Source organism: Stegostoma tigrinum, chromosome 37 (genome assembly GCF_030684315.1).
Source record: "Stegostoma tigrinum isolate sSteTig4 chromosome 37, sSteTig4.hap1, whole genome shotgun sequence".
Classification (NCBI taxonomy): domain Eukaryota; kingdom Metazoa; phylum Chordata; class Chondrichthyes; order Orectolobiformes; family Stegostomatidae; genus Stegostoma; species Stegostoma tigrinum.
Window position 1 is genome coordinate 15,442,297 of NC_081390.1, and position 26,601 is coordinate 15,468,897.

A 26,601-nucleotide genomic window follows, 5' to 3' on the forward strand; every position below is an offset into this window, starting at 1 on the left:
CAGGGCTGGAGTTTCCTGGGAATTGATATGTTTTAAACTTAAAATATTGCAGTTATACCATTAGAACCATATAATAATTGCAACAGAAAGAGGCCATTCAGTTGATTATGTCTGCACCTACAGATGTTGCTCCTAATCCTCAAACAATTAACCTGGTTGCACTTCAGTTACCACAGGGAGTCAGAAAGGCTTTCTTCACATGTGGGCATGGGGTTTTATGTTTATTCTATACCTCTGAGGATATTTGATGGTCGCTGGGATGGGTGAAAAGGGAGGGATATTCATTCAAGATGTTCATGATGCTGGGGAGACTAGATAGATCTGCTAGTCTTCTCTTGAAAGTCAATCTTGCATATTATTTTATAACGCAGGACTGTGACACTGTAGTGATTGTAATGAAGTCAGCCTAGTGGACCTCATAGAATATGAGTTTCCTGATTGGGGCTGTTAATCTCGTCCAATCAGGGGGCTCTGGCTGCCAGAGTGTCTGACATCTGTTCAAGGTATGTTGCTACATTGGAGCTGAATGTATTCAGTTTATCTTTTTAAAGATGCACAATCTGATTGCTGTATATACCTGTTGAAGTTAATTGGAAGCCAAGTGTGTTTGGTGGAGCTAAACATAAATGACGGCAATCTTCAGCTGCTATTGATAGGTTCTCCAGCAGATGAAAATACATACAATATCAGAATAAAATCAAGAAACAAAATACTAAACAATGTAGAGAAACAGTCTGCCTATTTGCCAGTTAGGAAGTTTGCTTTGCTGACTGATCTCAACAGTGGGCAGCTTGCATGCTTAAACTTTAATACAGCCACTCAGCAAAACTGCATGAGAAAGAATTAATGGCATCCCCTGCTGTTGAAAAAAATACAGTCTTTCAACATACTGGACTGCTTTACAGCACAGCTGCACAAAATAGGCTGAGAGGCTTACTTTGCAGTCAATTATATTATAAAAAAATAATATTTTTCTAAAAGTCCCCAAGAGGGTAGAGTTGCCTTTGAACCAACTTACTAATGAGTCAACATGTTATTTCCCCCTTCACGATTAACTCGTTTTCTGTAAAAACACAATATTTTAAACATATCATTTGGAATTACTGTGATGGTTTGCTTTACAGTTAGGTGCTTCACAATGCTGCAAATGAGGCTCTTGTTACATTAACAAAGCCACTGTCTACAGCCTGCCGTTTTCGAATTGTTTAAATTATAATACAATTTTAAATAATATTGCAGGTTATAAAGTTATGCAGTAATTGTTAAAGTCTTAAAACTATATTGGTATTTATCAATAATGTAGAGCACTGTAAATCTCACTGACCCCTATTTTTGACAGCCTGCTTGCCTTAAATCTTAAAAAGACCATCACAGAATTCCATTCCAAGAGAGGCACTTAGAAGAAAATGTCTGATAACATATAGTTTAAGCACTAACACACCCTGGGGATGAATAGCTCTGGCTGCCTTTGCAGAGTCAACATATGGCAAGGACAGTGGGGTGCGAACATTAATGGTCTTAATCTTCCTCAGTCACAAAACATAATTCAATGAACCCCCACTGCTTTGCCTCTATGTTGCCCAGAAACTGTTTGCAAACCTGCCAAGGAATAGGTGAAAATAAAGGCCTCTTCTTCTGTCAAAACAATGGAAATGTAATCAGCACCAGAACACTTGTACCAGTTGTGATTTTTATGGGGCCAATATAGTAGATGGCTGATAGCACAGCTGCACATTGAGCATGGGCAACTTACATTACTGGAATCAAGACCTACTGCACCTTCTGTGGTCAGTGTTTGTGGTTCTGAAGTCCAACGTACCTAAAATGTAATAAGCTATGGATGCCTAAATGTCAAATAATTTGGCCAATTGTCCAAAGCGTGCTCTTGTGCCCTTAGCAGAATTGCAATTCTTATTAAATGGCAGCTTGTTGGTGGGGTCTTTCAGCTTTTTTAGGCCATTTGCTTGAAGAATATCCTAACTGTAACAAAGATTGCTCCATTTTGCTGTGCTTTTCACTTTTTGGACTGAATTAATCTGACTTTTGTAAAATGCACTCCCTCTCTCTAAAGGGGTATTTTCGAGAGTATTGGTCACAGCCTAAATAGAACTTAAGTGTTTAAATGAAAGAGCATCAGCTCATAATATTAAACTCTGTTTCTCTCTACACAAATTCTGCCTAGCCTGCTGAGCGCTTACAGAATTTTCTGTTTTTATTTTGGATTTCAGTATTTGCTTTTGCTAAAATACATTCCATTGGACATCCTCATTCATCAGCAGATTCTGGAAATTTTGAAGAAGCATACAGGACAGATGTCTCTACACCTTAGCTGTAGATGGTGGGCCTGTTATTATGCTGTTGCCTGGGTGTTACAATCTGGGCAGTATGTGTGGATCTGCAGGTGGAAATGAAGAAATCACTCGTGAGACAGTGAGACACAGAGACATCTCCTTCAACCTGATATTGAAGCTACACTGAGGATGGGGCAATTCACAATGGCTGACAAGTTAACTTCTGCCTTCAGTATTTACATCCCCGGGTCTTTCCAATCAACAGCAGGCGGTGTTTGTTAAATCTCACAACCAGCAGTGTATAAATACATCCTGCAGGTAATAGGTACATTGTTTGCTCAAGCCACAGAATTCAGTAATTTCTCCATGGAAACCAGCCAACATGAAACAGCCCTGCACTTTTACCATCTGGAGTGATTCCCTATAGTGTCCGATTTTATTGTTGGCATATGCATGATGGTCCTTTGCTTCTAATGTCATTTAATTTTCAGTAGAATAGGGATCTTATTTGTACCCATGTAGTTGGTCTCTGCTTGATGGATTAGAAGCTCTAGTATCTCCCAGTCATTTTTGTTTTACAGAAATCTACGTCAACATGATAACTTGGTGGTGGGGTCGGGTGGAATGGGGATCCAGTTAGCTCAGGTTTGTTCTGTGGTTCGCACACAGAGTTATGCCAACACTGTGGGTTCAATTCCCACACTGGCTGAGTTTATCATGAAAGATGTTCCTTCTTACCTTCTCCGGTCTCCTGAGGTACAGTGATCCTCAGGTTAAACCACCACCAGTCACCTCTCTCTCTCTAATGAGAAGGGAGCCCTGCTTCAAGACCTGAAACAATAAATGGATAACTACAGGGTCTAGCTTTACCAACAATGGCAATGATCCCAATGAGACATCCTTGGGTATGGCAGTGATTTGATTTCTTGGTGAAACGGATTGTCAGGATGTTGACAATGATCAAGTGAAGGGGTGGTGGTAGGGAATGTTACACTAAAGGTTGGAAAGCAGTCATCATTACAACATTCTGCAGTCACTTGCTCTTTACACAGCAAAACTGCCACAGAACCAATTCAGAAAGGAGTTAGGAATAACAAGATAGGCAGTACCTACAGTCCAATCAGCAAACAATCATCCAAATGTCTGCATTTCTAGTTAAGTCTCTGTGCCATTCAAGTGCAACTTCCTCAATAAATCTTGGTGTACGCAGCTAAAAAACCTTCTCATCTCTCTCCTGAACTTCACATCAAGGTCCATGACCTCACTACATTTTTCCACAATTGCCCTTCATCAACGACAACTCTCTCACAGTGTTAGAAAACAAATTAGTCAACTTGTTATCACCAAGGCAGTATAAGATCCAGGGTTTTAACACTTTTAATGGCAGGCCTTCGCAGAAATGGGGACTGCATTCTTGCTTAGGGTGCAGGAAATAAGAGTTGGGATAGTTTTCCAGTATGGAAACTGCTTCTTGTATATGAAGGGTATGTGGGGGGGGGGATGGGGAATGGGACGGAGTGGGGAAGGGATGGGAGAGTTGAGAGGGGCAATAAACATGCCAGTGAGTCATTTTTAGGGTTTTGACCACTGCAGCCTCTTAGTTGGCACAGAGACAAAAATTCCGTTGGAAGTCAGATTATGTTAAAAGGGACATGGATAAGTAAATGTGTCCCCATATTTTTGCATGTGAATCATGCAGTAATATCACAGAAATTCCCACATCTACAAGACAGATTGGCGCACCCAAATAACTTCATGAAATGTACTGGCAAGTCAGCTTCATGACCTCCAGCTTTCTCTCAGGTCAGTTACTTGTACCTCCTCAGCTATTACTTCCACACGTTTCTCCACACGTGTGCCGACTTACTTATGAAGTGGTCCCTTCTACAACCTTATAAAATGAACACCCAGAGAGTGGATAGCTCTGTACTGCTTTTATGTGCAGCCTTCCCCTGCAAGTAAACAGAAAAGAGATATGTTGGAAAGAGAAATCAAAGATGTATGTCACCCAACTGGCCAGCTCAACAATCAGATCTTGTCAGCTCTTGAACATCTACTACACACATCCTTGGCCTTGGCAGTAGCTTCCAGATCTAGTGGACAGACAGCAGGAAGATTGGTCTGGTAGCAATCTAGAATATCCTCTCAAACTGGGCTACGCCAGTGCATTGGAACGTAGGTAGACAGTACTGAAGTGGACTTTATCCTCTATCTGGTACTTTATCAAGCTTCCAGGGAAGTGCTGTTAAGACAGTGTGGGGAAAGTTTAGAAAATTCAGCTAAGTGACAAGATATGTACTCTTAAACGCCTTCCTCACCTCAGTCCCAGGATCCGACCAGAGCTGAGACAGCACTGACACTTTCAGCAAATTTCATCTGGGTTGGTTCTGGATTGCTTTTGCAGAAAGTCTCTCTGTTCCAAAATCAATCAGCTTTCCCAGACACACCTTCAAGGTTCCATTCCGAGTTATGAACTTGGTCCAGTCACGTTCTGGGTGAGCGAAGCTCCTTTAAGAGCTCTTACCCATAGATAACATATTCTTTGACGCCAATGTACTCTGAACCCATCATATGCTGTGCACTGGGAGTACAGTGAGATGGTGCAAATTTGGCAACCTCATTTTCTGATGCAAGGTCAGATAAAAACATCGCACAAATGTGAACCAACAGTGTACAGGTTGTAATTTAACATCACAGTACCGGGATCCCAGCATCTGGTTCAGTGAAATGGAGCTGATATGGAAACTACATACCACTATCACAAGGAGATCATCTCTATGGTGAATTTAAATAAAATCTCTCAGCCTGATAGCATATGCTGTGAAAGACAGACTGGTGAGTTACAGGTTGCTTCTCGATAAATATTCATGCATTGACAAGGTTCTGTTTTCTGGACTATTTACATTTGGAGGGCTGAATTCTTTTTTAAAAAGCATCTACACAATGGGAATAGATGGGCACACTGTTTCCACTGTGCCATATCCTGTTCTTTCTATCAGAATAATCCAGGATAATATGGTCAACACCTTATTCCATAAAAAAAATTTTAAAAAGTTAGATTGAAGGCACTAAAATTTGCAAGTGGCTGCTCATAGTAATCTGTCATTGTATTTCTGTATGACATTGTTTAAAAGCTTCACCTAATTGAGGGTCTTAACTGTAAATACTGACAATTGTTGCATGAAATTGGCTCAATCCAATTTCCAATTGGCTTTGGTCTAAAACAGAATGCAGCCCATTTCTCACATTAACTTGTTAAGTCACTCTAAGATCTAATTGTCCCAGGTATTTTTAACTCCTCATATTGCGTTGAAATATCTATAGTCTTTATTCTAAGCCTTCAGTTAGTTAAGGATGTTAGAATTAAGGCCTGCTTTCTTTCACAAATCTTTCTGCTAAAGTGAACTTCCTTTTGCCTTATATTTCATTCATAAATCTTCCCAATCCCTTAACCTATGTTATCCTCTAATCCTACAACATCTTGAAGGACATCCACACTGAATTTGAAATGTTAGCTGTCTCTTTTTCCACAGATGCTGCAGACCTCCAAATTATTTCAGCACTGATAATGGGAACTGCAGATGCTGGAGAATCCAAGATAATAAAATGTGAGGCTGGATGAACACAGCAGGCCCAGCAGCATCTCAGGAGCACAAAAGCTCTGAGATGCTGCTGGGCCTGCTGTGTTCATCCAGCCTCACATTTAATTATTTCAGCACTTCCTGTTTATCTTTCAGATTTTCAGCATCTGCAGTATTTTATGTTTATCAAAACACAATCTGCTATGTTCCTTTCAGTTTGCCATGACCACAACCGATGTCATCAGCCGATGTTAATACCAACCCTTTTCCACCTCTAGCCAAAATCATTTCATTAATTGTTTGGAAAACCGATCAGGGCACTGTAATATGCAAACAATCTATCACATATCTATGTAGCCCTACTTTGTGCCCGCACCCCTCCCCCTTTTGTTATTCCGTCTATCGTTACATTTCTTTTTATACTGAAGCGAATCAGGGCAAACTGTGAGAGGAACTCCCATTAATGGATGATATGATTTCCATGCCTAGTTTTATGGCACCTAACCAAATGCCTTCTGAAAATCCAATAAATAAATAAATCCAGTACATTATCTACATATTCTATGATTTCCTCTAAATGAGCGTTTTGAATAAAACTGCCTTTTCTAATATATTTAACCTGTTCCTGATTATTCTAGGGGATTGTAGAGAAATGTAATACTACAAACTAATTTTATAATTTCATTGGGATTTTGCAGCTGGAGCCTTATAAAAGAACAAACACTGTAATGGTACAGGCAGTTTGAATGTAATGTACTGTCCTATTTAATAAGTAAGTCTTTTCCCAATGAATTGAGACAGATCTCAGTTTTCATCCCTCTACAAGCTGTTCCTGCAGATCATCACTGACACCCTCTCACTTCAAAATGTGACAAAGAGCTGATCATCTGCTCACAACAGATAACAATGCCCAGCCACCCCTATATTCGAGATAAATAACAAACATCAGAAACATTGGCACATGTCAACCCTAAACTCAACAGTGGTTTGACACACAGACAATGAATGCCCATGCTTTCAGGGCTAACACTCATGTTCATTTTGATTAACAAGGACAGCGATCTTTTCAAAACTGAACTCAACTGCATCTTTGCAATTCCTCTAAAGTATGCTTGTTTTAGTATCATAACATTTGACAAATTAACAAAACAAATTTATTAGTTTATAAACTTTTTTTATAAACATGATAATACAGCTTTACAGACCATCAAGTACTAAGTTGAACTGAACATGAAAAGGCTGATATTAAATCCGTGCCATTTTCATATACATGAAAAGCACACTCAATATTTATAGGTATGGCCGGGACTAAGGAGGTGGATCACTGTGTAATGGATCACCAGTCTTCTCGATAAACAATGATTGGATTAACCTGTAACTAACTGACTGTTCCATCAGGCCAGGCATCTGTCAACAAGTCTGTAAATTATGTAAGTGACCTTACAGAAGCTTACAGCGCAACACTGAGCATATCTTCTGGGATGTCACGTGCTCAACGCGCCATTATCATGTCTGATTCTGGGAAAAGATATTAAAGCACAATGGGAAAATCTAAAAAAGCTTATTAAATGAGATGGCAGCAACTGTTTACAATTTCTCCGAATCATTTTTTAGAGTCGGGATTTGAAATTTGGAATGCACAGAGGGCCTTTATTTTACCATTTGATGCAGGTTTCTATGATCTCAGACCGCAGTGATTAATCATAAAAAGAAGGAGAGATATTTTACCAAGCCACCAAGGATGAAGAAGACCATAAAAAGACGACCAAGAGTTGTCCTTGCATAAACGTCTCCATAACCAACTGTGGACATTGTGACCATAAGTAAGTAGACGCATTCCCAATATGTCAGTGGTTGGGAATTTTGGAAGTTTTCCCAAGGATCCCCTGAGTTTTCCACCTGTGAACAGTTAAAAGAAAAAAACAGAAGTTAAAAATCTGAAGCTGAGGGAACTGGACAGACACTGAGGAGTGAGTGTGCAACGAATAGCTACAGCACCACCTAGCGTCAACACTAGCACATTTACATCACACAGAGGTTCAGAATGTGATATCCTTGGTTTTAAGCTATGCAAACAAAACAAATAACTTCTGTCATGTTTGTTTGAGGTCACAGAACTGTCTAAGCTCTAACAGAAGACACTCTGGTCAATTCACATTTAAGGTCTGCCAAACACATGTAAATGCTGAATTCAAAGGAAGAAGGTGGGGTGATAAGCCTGAGATAAAAATATTCCTTCACCAATTGTCTCCCCATTGCTCCCTAGATAGGATATGTTCCACAGAAATAGGTCATTAAGTTCAAGCAATCTAAAACAGAGCATATGTTCTACTCAAATTTCCTATCTTTCTCTGTCTATATCTTCAAATCATCCATATCCCCCTTATCTCTTAGCATGTCTTAAATGCCTCAAAATAATTCACTTTAATCACTTGCTGTGATAGTAATTACCATAATCTCACTGCTTTTGGTAAAGAAATTGCTTCTGAATCCCGTATTTGACCTCTTGGTGACCATCCTATTGGTTAGCTCCAGTTATGGTTGTATTTTTATGTGGTTTCCTTAACAGAGACTTATTACCCTTGTACTGGATTGGTAAGAGCACAATTTCAATTCATTTTAAAATCTCAAACAAATGTACTTAAAAAACTCCACCCATCCATAGTCTATCTTGCTGCTGCTTAGAAATTCCATGGTTGTGGTCATATACTATCATCCTGGTCTTTGGTTTCTTACTATTGCCCCCTTCCCACAACATAAAATTCCACACGCTAAGAATTAAAGTGCACATTAAGTTGTTTCAGGAGTATTAAATTGAAACAACTATTAAAAAATTATGAGATTAAAAGCCTAAGAGTCTGCATAATTTACGTATGGTGTGACAATCTTTCCAGATCGCATGGCATAACCTTCTGGAGATTTAGATTCTATACCTGCCTGTTGTCAATTTGTTTGTGTATTGGTTGTTGTTATTATGGTCTTTCACACCATTAACTGAATGTATCTTTGTTTCTGATGCATTGTTGAAGTACTATCCAGTTCCCTGAGTTGGCTTCTGTTTCACCTCAATATGGCTGCATTTGGAGCTGTGGCTTTGTAGAATCTAGGCTCACCACACACTTTGGATACTTCTGCAGATAACCTGATTCCCTGGCTAGGATGCATGGCACTGACCTTCTGTCTTGTGTATAGATTGGGCATTTTCACATGTTGGTCGTGAAGCAATTTACTTCTCCCTTGCTTTTTTGAGAAGTTTGTACTGCATTTCTGAGAACTTGAACATATGATAGTTTGGCAGCGTTGTCCTAATTTGCCTTCCAAGCAAATTGCTACTTGTGACAATATGCCCATATTCACTGGTGTAGCACAGTAATCTGAAGTGCTTTAACAATGTGGCCTATTTGACTGTTAGATCTGAAATAGTGTGGTGTGGTTATTACGTGGTTTATGTTCCATTTGACAGACCTGAGCTGTAAAAGTGTGTCGGAGGTAATATTTTTAAACAGCCTATTCTGATAATGCCATGACGTACCTCTGGAACAGGTGAAACTTGAACCTGGACGTCCTGCCACAGACAGAGGTAGTGACACTGTCACTGCTGGACAATAGCCCTAAGATGTGACTGTATATTGTGGCTCAACGTCAGATTTGATCCACTCATCAGGTGTTATTGAACAGTCTGAATGTTGCACTCTTGGACAGAATCTTACTTAAGGATAGAGTCAGGCCTAAAAGCAAGAGGTACTTCTGCTTCTGGGCAGATTGGGTTTTGTCAGGCAATTACACTCTTTTTAGTTCTTTGTATTTGTGAGTCATGGGTAAACCATCACATTTTATAGGCAGACAGGAAATTCTGCCCCCACCATGACTTCCCAGGCTCCAATTTCTGGGCATCATTTTTACCAGGTACCCAGACAGCAGTTCATTCTCTGCAACCCAGGGGCATAACTCAACTCTTGCTCATCACCAACAACCATCTCTTGCACAGACCATGCAAATTGTGCCACTGTGCTTTAGTGATGCCTCCTTCCAGATTCTCCTGAAAGTTGTTCAGGAGAGAAGGTAAATGTTGCTCCACATGAATTGTAACAAGAGGCCACCGTGACTGACAAAGGCAGCCTGGACAGAACTAGCTGTGAAAGTCAGTGCCCTTGGGTGGCCTACAACAACCAGGCTCCAGTGTTGAAACGGACTGAATGATCAGTTATACTTCATCAGGGTAGGTACCACTGTCCACCCAATACTTCATGCCCATATGTGTGTGAATAGCATTGTAAGGTTGCCAGTGCAGAGTACTGTACATGAAACTGGTGCCAGGCATCGATATCAAATGCCTCATGTGCAATCAGTGTCTGTCACTTCAGTGCAGCTACTGATGTATCACTACTTGAAACACAGCGCTACTGCCCCTCTCACATCTTCAAGGGTTCACACTTCAAACATAAAAGGAGCTGCAACACTCAGTACCTCGTGCACCACCAGCTCACATCTCTTTCCAAAGATTTGCATAGAACTAGGACACTAGTTCAAAATAAGCTTCAGGTCGAACATCGCACAGATATCTCAGGCATATACAGAATGATTCTTTATTGCTTTGTTTCAGTGCCTGCGTTATGACAACAGTGAACCACGATTCATTCAGAATGCTTTAAATCCTAACATCTCCCTCACCACTTTCTTAACAATGACACATGTGGCCAATTGCAGCTCTGGACACAGACAGGTCTTTCTGTATCTATTAATGTAAGCTTGGTGCTCATCTCCCCATGCGAATGTCTCTTAATGGGTCTCTACTTCTCCAGAAGAACATGAACAGTTAGTGCAAATGGGCACAGACTGTGGGAGTGAGATGTTCGACACAAGGCTTCTCTTCCACTTCGAGCAGCGAGTCACTTCACCTGATGAAGGAGCAGCGTTCAGAAAGCTAATAAACAGAAACAATAAATCTTCATTTTTTTATGCAGGCTCTGAATCCCTCACCCAAGCCAGAACAAAAATAAAGCCCAAACCCCAGGCCCATCTCCACTAGCCCCTCACATCATGTCTCTGAGGAGGTATAGCTCCAAATTGCTGAGACTGCACTTTCAAGGCCATCCTCCCCACTCCCCACCATTCACCTTGGTGGGTGGGACTCTCGCATTCTGAGGACTGGTCCCATTAAAACAGACTCTCATTAAGTCTATTACAGCTGACGAGCCACTGGACTTTACCAGTAATGAAGTGGCATAGATGCATAGGCAACAGGGGAATGTCTGGCAGAGGTGCCACAGGCCATGCACCTACCGGAGTAAAGGGCAGGAGGGACTGCCCATGTTCTATCTGATGTTATGGCTTCATGGCTCCACTATATGAGTGCATGGCTGCCTCCGTGGAAGTGTTGGTCGATGTCTTGGAAAGCGAGGTTGTGTAGAACCATCACTATCTGCTGAACATGTGTAGGAAGCTTCAGGAACCTCATCATGATCAAGGGGTGAGAACAATGTATGGAATCTGTTTGGGTGAAACTAAGAAAGAGCTAGGGGAAGCAGACACTGGTTGGAATTATTTATCAGACACCTACCAATAGTGGTAGTGGGGGGCATAGTATAGATCAGCATGTGGGGAGGAGAACACAGTTATCATGGGTGACTTCAATCTGCATGTCTACCAACTGAGCACAAAAGCTGTGGAAGAAGATTTTCTGGATTATCTTAAGGATGGTTTTCCAAAGCAGCAACTTGAAGAACCAACGAGAGGATAGGCTATTATGGATTTTATACGATTTACGAAAAAGAAATAAGAAATGGTCTTCTTGTTAAAGAATCTTTAGGGAAGCTTGACCCTAATATGATAAGGCTTTTACATTATGTTTGAAAGTGAGATAGTTCAATCAGAAGCAAGGGTGTTAGAATTTGAATAAGGGCAATTATGAAAGCCTGAGGAGCAAGTTGGCTGAGCGTGATTGGCAGTATACATGTAAAGGCATGATTGCACAAAGGCAATCATCAGTCTTTGAAGAATTATTACACATTTTACAGCAGTTGTACATTCCTTCAAGGTGCAAACCTCAAGAAAGAACAATCAACCATAGCTGACAAAGGAAGTTAACAATAGTATAAGGCTAACAGAAAAGGCTTATGAAGTGGCCACAAACAGTGATAAATTTGAAGGTTGAGAAGTTTTTAAAATATTACAAAGGAGGGCCAAGAAATGGATTAGGAAAGACAAAAGAATACAAAAACAATCCAGTAGAAAATGAAAACAGAATGTAACAGCTCTATAGATTTGTAAAAAGGAAATATTTGGCCATCACAAATGTGAACCCATTATAAAAAGTATAATTTATAGTGGGGAATAGAGGAATGGCAGAGGTGCTAAATTATTATTTTCTGTCAATTTCACTGAGGAAGATAAAAATAAATCCCCCAGAGTTAGAAATCCAAGTGATTAGGGTGAATAAGGAGTTGAAGAGAACTAGTGAAGAGATTGTGCTGGAGAAATTAATAGGACTGAAAGTTGAGAAGTCTACATCCCACAGTTTGAAAGAGGTGGCGATAGAGATTGTTGATGCATTGGTGATCATCTTCCAAATTCCACAGATTCCAGAGTGATTCCTGCAGATTAGAATGTAGCAAGTGTCACTCCACTATTTAAGAGAGGACCAAGGGAATAACAGGGAACGACAGACTCATCAGCCTTACTTCAGTATGAGGAAAAATATAAAGGAAAAGATTCAGGGACACTTGTACAATACAAATCTGATTGAGCAGCGTCAACATGGAATTGCAGATGTAAAATCTTGTTTACCACGGAGTTTCCTCAGACTGTTATTATCAAAATTAAAAAAGAAGAGTTTATTAGTTTATCTGAATTTACTGAAGACATTTAGCAAAGGTCACCCACAAGAAGTCGATTAATAAAATTAAAGCATACGGTACATGAGATAATGTACTGGCATGGATTAAGAATTGGCTGACAGATAGGAATAAATGGGTTATTCTCGCATTGGCGGACTGTGATAAGCACCAAAGTGGGGCCTGATTGTTAACAACAAATATCAAATATTCGGACATAGCAACATTTGCAGATGAAATAAAGCTAAGCAGGAATGTGCCTCGTGAAGACTATGTGAAGTGTTTTCAGGAAGATTTAGGCAGACTTAATTTGATTGGACAAGAACATGATTAAATAGATACGATCCAACAAATAAGAAAAATTCCAAGGTATGGACCTATCATCCATGGTTAACTAGAAATGTGAAAGCTAGTAGCAAGCTAAAGAAAAATCATACAAATAGCGCAAAGATAATTGGCATATCACATGATTGGACAGAATATAAGAAGCAGTAAAGGATGAACAGAAAGGTTAATAAACAGGGATAATTAGAAAGAAAGGACTAGCCAGGAATATAAAAGCAGATGCTAAACATTTCTAAACATATTTAGTGGGAGTTAACAAAGTCAGCATTGGTCCTAAGTAGAAAGTGAGTTTGGTAAATAAGGAAATGGCAGGTGAATTGAACAGGTATTTTGCATCATTCTTCATTATAGAGGTTACAGGTGACAGCAATACATCAGAAAATGGAAAGGAGGGAAGAGAACCTCCTCATGGTCTGTTCCTGGGTCCAGCCAGGTTAGTAACAGGTCCAGGTATTGTGCTGTGGAGTGATCATAGCTGCTGACTGTCTGCCCCTCTTCTGCGGCTACGTTGATACCTGGGTGTCCTAAGAGAGGTGTCCACCAATACTCTCGATTCCTTTAAAGAGAGATGGGCAACACAGTGGGTGGAGTGTTTTATATTCACTTCCAATTCAATTTTGATTTAGCCCTTTCCCTGACCTTTGATGGTTTGCATTGCCCTGAGTAGGCTTTGCACATAAATTACTCAATTGGAAACATGGGGTGATTTACTAGTGGTCGTTAATAGATGACTTGGTAATGGAAAAAAATGTTCAGTTGTGTTTAAGAACATCCATAGATATAAAAAGGGAAGGAATAACTCAGGAAAATAACAATCACCAGAGAAGTAGCCATGAGTCAATTGTTGGAACTTTAAGCTGACAAATTCCTAGAGACAACATGAGGTCCTAGGGTCCTAAAGAAGTGGCAAGTGAAATAATGCATTGGTTTTAATTTTCAAAAGCTTATTTAATTCAGGATTGGTCCTATTACATTAGGAGAGTGTGAATGTAACTCCATTATTTAAAAACGGAGGGATATAGTAAGCATTGTAATAGGAAAAATGTTAGGAACTATATTTAAAGAAGTTATAGGAAGGCACTTATATAAGGTCAAGGTAATCAGGAACAGTTAATATATTTTGGTGAAATTGAAATTGCATTTGACCTATCTACTAGAGTTCTTTGAAGCGGTAACACATATTATAGATAAAGGAAAGCCAGCAGATCTGCTGCATTTAGATCTTATGAAGACATTTTAGGAAGATGTCACATCGACGGTTAATGCAGAGAATTAAAGCTCATGGTGCAGGAGGTAGCATTTTGGCATGGATAGAAGATTGGCTACCTAACAGAAAGCACAGAAAAGATATAAATGGTTTGCTTTCTGGGTTGGCAAGATTGGTGATCATAAGAAATAAAAAAGGAGAAGGAAACACTTAAGATTAATCACTTGTCTCCCCAACAGTAGCTATACGTTAGAGCAGAGAATAAATCAGGAGATAATGAGGGTATGTAACAAAGGCAGCACAGTAATCACCTTTTCTTTAGTTCAACTGTGGGACATGGGCATCACTAGCTGAGTCAGCATTTATTGCCTGCCCCTAGTTGCGCGTGAGGTGTGGTGGTGAGCTACTTTCTTGAACCATTGCAGTCCATGTTTGCAGGTAGACCCATAATGCTTTTGTAAGGGAATTCCAGGATTTTGACCCAGAGACAGCAAAGGAATGACAATATATTGGAGGGTAATATATAATAATAACGGAGTGGAACTTGTAGTTGGTGATGTTCTTCCCAAGTAGCGCTTATTTTGTCCTTCTGTAAGGAAGGAAATAATCATCTAAGTGAAAGGTGCTGTCTAAGGATCTTTGGTCAATTTCTGCACTGCATCTCGTGCATACTACATACTGCTGTTATTGAGTGTCCGTGGTGGACTGAATGAATGTTTGTGAATACTGGGTGCCAATCAAGTGGGATAATTTGTCCTGGATGGTATCAAACGTCTTGAGTGTTATTGAAGTTGCACACAACCAATAAGTGAGGGTCATTCCATGACAATGCTGACTTGTGCCTTGAAGATGATAGGCAAGCTTTGGGGAGTTACGAGATGAGTTACTTGGCAGTAATGCCACTGAACATAAAGGGGTAGTGATTAGATTGTCTTTTCCTGGACATGGTAATTGCCTAGCATTTGTGTGGCATGAATGTTGCTTAGTACTTTTTAGCCTAAGCCTGGATACAGTGTACAACTTGTTGCTTTGGACATGGGCTGCTTTGAAAGTGCTTTAATCTTCATGTAGATTAAGATAGTCAGGTTGGCCAAGATGACTGTGATGAAGAATTCATAGTGTATTCAGAACAGTTTCATAGAACATTACACTGTACATCCATCTAGGGATCCAGGAATCAGGCTATTTTAGATGTGGCGTTGTGAAATGAGACAGGTTTAATAAATCATGTCAGTGTAAAAGATCCCACAAGGAAACAGTGACCATAACATGATAACATTTAGTATTCAATTTGAGAGGGAGGAACGTGGGTTAGAAACAACTCTGCTAAGCTTAAATAAGTGCAACTGTAAAGGAATGAAGTCAAAACTAGTTAGAGTGGACTGGGCAAGGAGGTCCGTAGCAAAGAAGATTGAGAAACAATTTACAACAATAATTCATGGCTAACAGCAAGGATATACCTCACTCAGGAAGAGGGATTCTAGGAAAGGGCAAAGCCAACCATGGATAACCAGAGAAGTTATGGATAGCTTCAATTTGAAAGAAAAAGCAGACAATGTGGCAAAGATTAATGGTAAGCCAAAGGATTGGCAAAGTCTTAAAATCCAACAAAAGACAATTGAGAAAATAAAGCGGGAGAAGATAAACTTTGGGGTAAACATGCAAGTAATATCAGACCAACTGCAAGAGCTTCTTTAAACTTAAAAAAAGAGAGAAAACAAAGTGAACAAGGGCCCCTTAGAGAATGGGGCTGGGGAAATAATATTGGGGAACTAAGAAATGACAGAGAACTTGAATAAATACTTTGCATCAGTCTTCTCAACAGAAGATACTAACAGCATTCTAAAGTTATTAACTTAGCAAGGGGCAAAAGGTGGAGAGCCAACAAAATTGCTTGGAAAATTAATGAGGAGAAAGACTGATCAGTCACCTTATCTGATGGGATACGTCTTAGTATATTAAAGAGTGTAGCTACAGACAGAGTGGTTGCAGTGGTAGTAACAATCTTGCAGATTTTGGCAATGTCTCAGAGAATGGAAAACTGCCAATGTAACATTCTTAAGGGAAGAGAATGAAAACAAGTAACTGAGGGCCAATTAGCTTAACATCTGTTATTGGTAAAATATCAGGGCAATTCTAAATACATATTACGATCAAGCAGTGTCAGCATATCTTCATGAAAGGGAAATCAAGAGCTTATTGGGCTAGTTGGTTCTGGGAATAGAGGGATTTTCTTAGGAAATTCTGAGGAGAGGATGAATATGTTGGGCATGTAGTCACTGGGGGTTAGAAGAATGAGATAAACGTATAAGAATATGAGGGGTCCTAATAGAACAGACACAAAAAAATCGTTTTAAATCAGAAATGTGGAGGTTTCTTTTTTCTCTCTCTGAAGGTAGTCAAATTGGAATTCTTTACTGAAGAGGGCTGTCACCAAGCATACTCCCAGCCCAGATATACTGATCCTTAGTTCAGTGAGGGAGTCAAGAGATATAGGAAAAAGACAAGGAAGTAAAGATGACGATTATAAGCTTGGCAATTCCTTGGAATCAAGAAGGCTGACATGTGAACTAATTTATGTGTTTAAGGGAAAACAAAGAATAGATAGAAAGTGATTTACAAAATATTCAGAACTAGTTAAAAGGACATCCAGGAAAAGCCTAACACAAAGGGTTGAGAGATTTGGGTCACTGTCCTGTAGAACCACCAATTCAAAGTCAACCCAGTGTTTTAAAGGAGAAAATGGGTGTGTAAATGGAATTAAGGGTTTTGGTGAAATAGAGATTAAAACGATATATACGTTATGACAAATAAAATTAGAGCAGCACATTCCAGGGGCTCATTGGACTCTCTTGTAGCAGTTAGCAACAGACTATGACATATGGTAATAATATTATTTGTCACTGCTTCATTGTAGATGCATCATACAATACTTATACCTACCTTAATACTAGCACCGCTTGGACTTCCAATATTCAATAAATGAACATTAACCCCACAAAATAAATAAAGGTGCATTCGGATACTAATTTCAACACTGCTCAAAACTTCAAATGTTCAGAAAACAGTTGGAAACTGTTTACAACATTAGTACAGCCCTAAAATACAACTGCTGCTTTATAAACATTTGTAACTAGCCATCTCTATCAGCACAATGTCACAAGTTGATGTTCGTTTAGCCATAGATCCAGGGCTATCAATAAATGATAATATTAAACACAAACGGCAGCAGGTCCCAAGCAAAATTCTGGGCAACACAATGCAGATTAACAGTTATTTATTCATTGCAGACTGTAGCACTAGGCTGGATGCAGAATGCAATTTTTGCAATGTAGAAATTCAGCATAAAAACTATTAAGATATTAATTAGCATTTTAGCACTTGATGGCAAGTGACTTCTTGGAGAAATTGTTGCCACATATGATGGTTGACAGAGAAATGTATCAAGTACTTACCAAATGTATGAAGCCAGCTCCCGTTAGCCATGTGCTTATAAATATGGATAACAGATTCACCAACTTGATGGAATTGCTGTCCAAAAGAGAAAAATAAATACTGAATGGTACTATTTGAGAAAACATTTCAAGGTGAATGTTTTGTGCATTTTTGTAGTGCTTGGTCACTTAAGTGGTCCTGGAATATCTGAAATGCGTAACTTCAGGATCAGTTGTGAATGATCAGAAGTTAAACATTAAAACAAAAACAGGAAGTACATGAAATGCAAAGCAGGTTAGTTGATCTCAGATACTGAAGTCTGTGTTCGTGTGCAGCAAAACCTGGGCAACAATCAAGCTTGGACTGAAAATGCAAGTAACATTTGCGCCACAGAAGAGCCAGGCAATGACCATCTCCAACTAGACAGAATCTAACTATAATTCGTCAATGGTTAATGATATTACCCATTGCTGAATCCCCCACAGTTAACATCCTGGGGGTTGCCATTGACCAGAAATTGAAATGGACCTGCCATTTTAACACTGTGGCTATAGAGGAGGTCAAACGCTAGAATTCTGCACTGATTAATTCACCTTCTGTTTCCCCCAGTGCTTGAACACAGCAGAAGTCAACAACGGAACAGAATAAACTCATCGAAGCAAATGAAGTATAACTCCAATAAGACTGAACAAACTTGACATCATCTAGGAAAAAGCATCCTTCTTTTTGGCACTACACCGACTACCCTCAACATTCACTCGCTTCACCACCAGCACAGAGCAGCTTCAGTGTGTTCCATCTAAAAATTACACTGCAGTAACTCGCCAAAGCTCGTTCAGCAGCACCTTCCAAACCCCCCAACCTCTAACACCTGGCAGAACAATGTCAGTACATGTATGGAAACTCCCACCTGCATGGTCACCAAGTAACACAGCATCTTGTACATTTACATTGCCTCTCCTTCACTCTCACCGCGTTAAACCCTGGAATTCCCTTCTTAACATCACTGGAGTGTCCAAATATCCCAAGGACTACAGTGGTTCAAGAAGGCAGCTTGCTACCAGCTTCTCCAGGCCAAATAGGGATGGACAATAAGTGTAGGCCTAGTCAGTGACATCCACAAATCAACAAGTGTCTTTTAAAAAAAGACTAAGGATACTTTACTACTGCTCAGAGAGCTGTGTCGGTAAATTCTGAGACAGCTATCTGAATTCATCTCCCACAACCTTTTCAAATGGGTAATATTGTATCATAGAGATGAGAAATAGGGAAAAACTTAGTGAAGAGAAAACCCATACTTGCTACCAGGAAATTAAAAACAATATCTGTCTTTATCAATAAACTTTATGTTTTGAAATTGCACAATATCCCTGGCAATTACAAGGTAGCAGGAGAGTGGCACTTTACAATATAATTTATACATTTAGTAGCAGGCATTTGTAGCAAGATTAAAAATAGTTTCTGAAGTATTCTTTGAATGATAGCTTTCCGCTTCTCATCTGCTGGTGAACTGAATATATAACACCGAAATATACATGCATGAACTCCCTCAGGCACGTAAACATACATAAATACAGACAAAGTACTGGCATGGATATGCTCAGCTAAGTGGACTTTTTATGTGCTGCATGTATGTACATATAGGTAAGCACACATGTACATGGACACACCACATTAGTATATATATCTCAATAAATCATCCATCTGCTTAAACTTCCTGACTAAAACCAAAAACAGACTAACAGGAAATAAAATTTGCAGACTAGAGAGAACACAGACATAGGAATTCTAATTTATTATGGGTCAAGACAAAACTTATAACTTTAATGGGGAGGATTGAATTATGTTCTGATCCTATTACCCTGCCCTTCAACTCCACTCTATCTGACGACCACACGGGGTTTCATCTCCCCATGTGCTTTACATGACATATATACAAACAGATGTGGTTTGACAACCTTAGCAACAACTAACAAACTATAATTTACTTAATACAATGCCAAGAATTTACCAGAAAAATATCTCCACATGCGCTCTGGATTTCTTTTAAAATAAAACAGCTGACAAATTTAGCAGAAAGGAGATTAGCATATTTATTTAGGTGGGCTGTTCAGACTATCACGTCAAAGTCCCTTTTTTAAACACAGTTTGTGTGGAGCTATCATTAGAGCTCACCTTCACCATTTAAATCCTTTCTAAGATTACAGAAGCTTTTAGCCGTTTAAACTATCAACCTTTACATTCTGCAAGTTCATAAACATCGCTATTCAACAGGTGAAGAAAGACAATATTTGTAGATGGTGTGATCATAAAGCACTTAGTTATATGGCAGAACCTGAAATGATGAGTGCAAAATTCCATACAGTACAATTTTTTATTCAAGCTAGTGAAATATACATTCTTTAACCAATGTTACAATTAGATATATTAAAAACACTTCAGGGGAATGTAACAATTAGAATAAATAACAAGAAAACTATACTTTACAAAATTTTATTAATTTCATTTCAGACTTAAGTGCATGACAATTCTTATCAATTCTTGTTGATGGCAGAACATGTTTAAATGGATTAGAGTCTTTTCCACTTTCAATCAGAGCAACTAAAGATGACCCCTGGATTAATCCGGAGCATGTTCAAGCTCCTCGACATCTGTGCACAGCTAGGATTTCAACAAGGTCTCAAACTGGCTTGAAAAATCCCCATTTTGCTCTTGATCAAATAATAACAATTTCGAAGACAGAGTTCATATATAGGCACCATTGGAGCTTGCCTTCACCATTTAAATCCTTTCAGGATTACAAAAGCTTATAGTTATTCAAATTATTGACATTTACAATCCTGCACTGCACCAATATAACATCTAGCCAGGAGCAAAACAGACCATTGTGAAACTCAGTACAATGTAATTTACTTTTGCCTGCAAAGTAAATTTTTACTCCAACCCTTTCTTCAAGATAGCAAGATGGAAATACATGCCTATCATGGGCACTAATTGCTTCCAACATAATCCAGACCAAGTGAATAAATGAAATGGACACTTGCTTGGCATTGACCATAGCTGCATTAAGATATTTCCATCGCAGATACAGCACTTCAAAATATTATGGGCAAAGCTCGGAAATGTTATGTCAGGAAACATAATCTAATTACTTGCAAAACTTGAATTTTGCATCACAAACTGGGTAATACAGCTACAATGAAGCTGAAAATTATTCAGACAGTCACAGCGTTATACATAAAGGAAACAGACTTTTCGGTCCAACTCACCTGTGCCAACCAGACATTCCAATCTGACCGAGGCCCATTTGCCAACATTTGGCCCATATCCCTCTAAACTCTTCCTAACGATATGCCCATCCAGGCACCTTTTAATTGTACTCACCTCTTCCACTTTCTCTGGCAGCTTGTATTATACACATGCCACCTTCTGCATGAAAATGTTACCCCTCAGGTGCTTTTTAAATCTTACCCCTCTCACCCTACCCTATGTCCTCTAATTTTGGACACCCCACCCTAGGAAAAAGATCTTTGTTATGCATCGTGTCCATGCCCCTCATAATTTTATAAACCTCCATGAGGTCACCCCTCAGCGTCCAACGCTCCAGGAAAAAAAGCAACGTTTATGACATCGTCATATGATTTATTCCCACACACTAATCCTACTGTATCATGCTCACAGGGGATATATCATGATCCAGAAGGCAGTTCTCCCAGGACAAGACTGAGCTGAAAAGCTTCATCATCAGAAGATCTCGAGATCATCAATGGATTGCGATGGCGAGCAAAACTTGGGAGGATTGCTGGATGCGCTGAGCTGCGATTGGTGGATCCTTCTGCTTCGGCCTAAACTAATGCCGACTCAGCGATCAGCCAATCAGAGCTATGGCTTATACTAGAGTCCACGCCCCAGAATAGGAGGTCCGCAATACAGTCAGGATGACAGTAAAGAAGGTGGAGGGAGGATCGCCAGCCGACTGGACCTTCTTTGTAAGGAGAGTCTCCTGAATCGCCGCTGGTTCCAAGCAGCAGATTTTTTCTGTCTGCAGAATTTCCCCAGCAGGGGCTACTTCAATGTGACCTTCAGGAGCTTAAAGCAATGCGAGTGTCTCCTGAAGGTATTTAAGGAGGAAGGAGGTGAGGATCCTTTGTTCACTCTCCTAGCACAGAAAAGCCAGGTTGTTACAATCCACATGTACATACCTGTACCCTGGCAGATGACCTGATCTTCCTGAAAAGGCATGTATAGCTGGAAGGAGGCAGCACCGACTTAATGGACACCTTTGGAATCTGGACCATCAAGCAGCAGGTCAAGGTGGCCCTGAAGACAGATGCTACCAGGAACACCCTCCACCCTCACAGTCAGAGGGATCCGAAGCTACATGACATACATGGGGCAGTCTAGCATGTGTTGAACATGTGGGAGGACAGGGCCCATGGCGGTGGACTGCAAAGTGACTCTCTGCAAGAACTGACAACAGGACAGCCACATGACAAAGGATGCAAGGAGTCTAAGAACTACAACTACAAGACAGTGGGGCGCCATGTGTACTCAGATTGCATTCGACACAACCTCGACCTGAACAGACAGAGTCAATGGAGGAGGAGGAGGATACAATGAGAAACAACTGGAAAAGGAAAACACATTGGGCCCCTACCGTCCAACAGTAAAATGAAAAGAGGCAGCTCCACTGATGAAGAAGCATGGAGGGATGGCTGCCAACAAAAAAAAGTGGCACAGCACTGCTGGGAAGGCGGCAAGGAGCACCCCCCAACCCAGAAACACCGGGTGTCAAGAGGGGCCCGGTGAAGTCCAACCTCTGGTTGTTGGGAACTGGAGACCCACCACACCACAGCTCCAGGCAACCGGGAGCAGCAACACTCTGAATCAGGAGCACGGCTTAACAGTTCCTCTGTCGGACTTAGAACTGGATTTCCCTGGCTTTGTTCTCACCATGACAACACCAGATCAGGGCAATCACCCCCCCCTTCCCCATCACCAGGACAGCTACCTCAGTGCAGAGAGTGTCCAATAGTTCACCCACACCACAGGGCTGTAAGTAGTCACCTAGTCACGAGACCACAGGTGAACAAATATTGGGTCTACGGGTAATTCTGTAAACTCTCAAAATGGGTTTTAAAACTGCCTGGATTAACACGCAAAATGTTAAATCTAAGGAATATGTTTCCACGTTGGCTAATCTGGCCAACATCAAAGCGGACCTCCTGTTCCTGCAGGAGTGTGGGATACCACACTTCAGCAGCTACAGGAGGTGGTCCAGCTTGTGGACCACAGGCCTTCAATTCAGTCGAGGGGGAATGACAGCCGTACCTCTGGCCTGGGTATTCTGCTGCAAGGAGGTAAGTTCATCTCCAAAGTTAAGGAGGTAGTGGGCAGGTGCCTCCTTGTAGCAGATGCTATGGATAGCAACACTCCCCCAAGACTAATTAACTGCAGCTGTTGACATCCAGGTCAGTCAGTCATTTTGCCAGAGACTTCAACTGTATCATCAATGCAGAAGAACGATTCGGAGGGATTGCCAGCCAACTGGGCACCACGTCCAGATTCCTGAATGAAAAAGTTAAGGTTGCCAAGCTGCACAATGTCTTCAAGACAATAAAATGTGAGGCTGGATGAACACAGCAGGCCAAGCAGCTTCTCAGGAGCACAAAAGCTGATGTTTCGGGCCTAGACCCTTCATCAGAGAGGGAGATGGGGTGAGGGTTCTGGAATAAATAGGGAGAGAGGGGGAGGCGGACCGAAGATGGAGAGAAAAGAAGATAGGTGGAGAGAGTATAGGTGGGGAGGTAGGGAGGGGATAGGTCAGTCCAGGGAAGACGGACAGGTCAAGGAGGTGGGATGAGGTTAGTAGGTAGGAGGTGGGGGTGCGGCTTGGGGTGGGAGGAAGGGATGGGTGAGAGGAAGAACAGGTTAGGGAGGCAGAGACAGGTTGGACTTGTTTTGGGATGCAGTGGGTGGAGGGGAAGAGCTGGGCTGGTTGAGTGGTGCAGTGGGGGGAGGGGACGAACTGGGCTGGTTTAGGGATGCGGTGGGGGAAGGGGAGATTTTGAAGCTGGTGAAGTCCACATTGATACCATTAGGCTGCAGGGTTCCCAAGCGGAATATGAGTTGCTGTTCCTGCAACCTTCGGGTGGCATCATTGTGGCATTGCAGGAGGCACATGATGGACATGTCATCTAGAGAATGGGAGGGGGAGTGGAAATGGTTTGCAACTGGGAGGTGCAGTTGTTTGTTGCGAACCGAGCGGAGGTGTTCTGCAAAGCGGTCCCCAAGCCTCCGCTTGGTTTCCCCAATGTAGAGGGAGCCACACCGGGTACAGTGGATGCAGTATACCACATTGGCAGATGTGCAGTTCGTCCCCTCCCCCCACTGCACCACTCAACCAGCCCAGCTCTTCCCCTCCACCCACTGCATCCCAAAACCAGTCCAACCTGTCTCTGCCTCCCTAACCTATTCTTCCTCTCACCCATCCCTTCGTCCCACCCCAAGCCGCATCCCCATCTCCTGCCTACTAACCTCATCCCACCTCCTTGACCTGTACGTCTTCCCTGGACTGACCTATCCCCTCCCTACCTCCCCACCTATACTCTCTCCACCTATCTTCTTTTCTCTCCATCTTCGGTCCGCCTCCCCCTCTCTCCCTATTTATTCCAGAACCCTCACCCCATCCCCTTTTCTGATGAAGGGTCTAGGCCTGAAACGTCAGCTTTTGTGCTCCTGAGATGCTGCTTTCCCTGCTGTGTTCATCCAGCCTCACATTTTATTATCTTGGATTCTCCAGCAGCTGCAGTTTCCATTATCTCTGCACAATGTCTTCAGCGCTCTTGTAGACTGAGCGCCACATAGATACATCTGGTCACGACCAGATGGATCTATCTGCTCAAGGATAGATTTCCAGTTCATGTGTCGCTCATTATTGGTCAGATTGACCGATTTCAAGCAGTATTCTTCTCTAACTAGTGCCTCCTGCTGGCTAACTGTCACCTACTGGATGACCAATGGGCCAGCAAAGGCATGTGGAAGCTGAATATAAAACTGTCAATGCCAAGACAGTGAGGAACTCAAAGGGACACAAACACCAAGTGTCACTATGTACCAAGGTTCTACCTGTCCCCAGTATAGCAAAGGATGGGCCTGGACTCGTTGCTGTGGAATGCTTAAGTAGTTGGACCTTTCCATACCTGCCCTTCATGGAGAAATCTGCAAAGGAAAACACCTTTGACCATAAGTCCATCAGGAAGTGGTCAACACGTAGCATCCTTGAGACCCTGCAGGAAAAGAAGAAGGTGGATCCTGTCACGTGGTTCCCTGAGCAAACTGTTGAAGTCATTTGGCAGAATGCCTCATCATCAGAACTTTCAAGCAAGCGCCAGGCCATCGTTTGGCTGGTGGTGAAAAGGGCACCACACACGGGCTGTCTGCACCACCTCGCACTGTCCCTGTCATACATCTCCTTCTGGAACGGGCCTTTGCAGAGGAGGTCTGAAGAGTGATGTAATAACAATTTTTGTCCAAGTTTGTCCCGAGTAGCTCTGTGATGCAGAACTCTGCCCTGTCCGGGCTGTTCCCGTATGGGATGCACGCTGGGATAAACATCAACTGCGCCTGGAGGACCATCATTCAGTGAAAGATGCTCCATGGTCTACCCAAAACTTGCCAGTCTTCCAGAGCAAGGAGTGGACCTCCATCAAGACATTCCAAGGTCCAGGCCTACATGCTGAGGGATACACTAAAACTTGGGGCAGCTACCACCAAGACGCAGTGAAGAAAGATCACCATCTAAGGTCTTTATGCCAAAGCCAAATGGGGGTCCATTCCATTATCAGACCTCCCCGGTGCCTCAAATCTATGTAAATATAGTGAGGATGATTATAAATGAATGAGAGAAGTGAGAGATTCTTTACCAATGTGCTTAGCTCATCAAGCTTTTACCCTCAATCCTCCAACCAGTAAGCTGAAGAAAACTTTAATGCCATTTTGTGTTCATCAGGCTCAGAGTAATTATATTTAAAAATACAATCTCAGTCATTGGGCAAAACTGTAGTGTCAGAAGTCCAGAAGAGGTAGAAGGTTGGGCTGGAACATATGGAGCAACTGGAAAGGAACAGCAGGAACATCTGTTTTCCCCAATTAAATGATTATACTAGACTCCAAAATGGGATGGGAGCTCCAACTTAGGTGGTCTGCCTACTCTCAAATTACTTCTACTTTCATTCTCTTCATTCCTCTGGCATTTTTCTGAGTGGTGTCCAACAGCCACCTAAACAAAGACGTCAAAGAAATAGTGGACAACGTAAGTGGGCATGCTATCAGTTACAAACTGCTGGGTCTGTCAATTAAATACCATCTGAATATATTGTATATTCTTGGTGTAATATTTTATCTTAATGAATAATGAATAGATATCATTTCTGAAAAAGAAATAAATTTTGTCAAAACTTTGTCTTATCATCATCAGGGCATTTCGCAAGAATACAAATCCAAGAAGAAAACCAACATTTACCTTGCAAAAGAGGAACACGTTGATGAGTTGGCAAGTGGACATTGATTGGTAGTGGCCTGACTTAGAAGAATGCTGATTGACAGTTAACAACCAGACTTTGTTTAAATTTTATACCAGGCAGGTTGATTCTGATTGGTCGGGGCATTAACTTGATAAAGGAACCAGTGAGTGGCTGTCACTGGTTTTATTCAGTTGAAAGAGGCACAGTTTGTGAACATTTTTTTTGTCTGACAAGTACAAGCTCGGTGTATGCACATGTTAATTTTATCTATACAGTACAGGGCTGTGCATAATAACATGTTTCACTTCCAATACATGCGGTGCCTGTGTGATCTTAAGTATGTAGGCCATATGTACACAGACTGGCAGTTTACATTAAATGGCA

The 26,601-nt window shown here is 41.2% G+C and overlaps 1 protein-coding gene across 11 annotated transcripts in view; it reads right to left on the reverse strand.

Moving 5' to 3' along the window:
• kcnma1a (potassium large conductance calcium-activated channel, subfamily M, alpha member 1a) overlaps positions 1–26,601 on the reverse strand; it is an 828,270-nt gene that overhangs the window by 249,467 nt on the left and 552,202 nt on the right. For all 11 annotated transcript variants that reach the window (XM_059640355.1, XM_059640354.1, XM_059640351.1 and 8 more), the window contains exons 7-8: positions 17,713–17,788; positions 7,601–7,771 (exon numbers count right to left, since the gene is read on the reverse strand). In XM_059640355.1, coding sequence (XP_059496338.1) covers positions 7,601–7,771; positions 17,713–17,788 — 247 coding nt within the window. The remainder of the gene's footprint in view (positions 1–7,600; positions 7,772–17,712; positions 17,789–26,601) is intronic.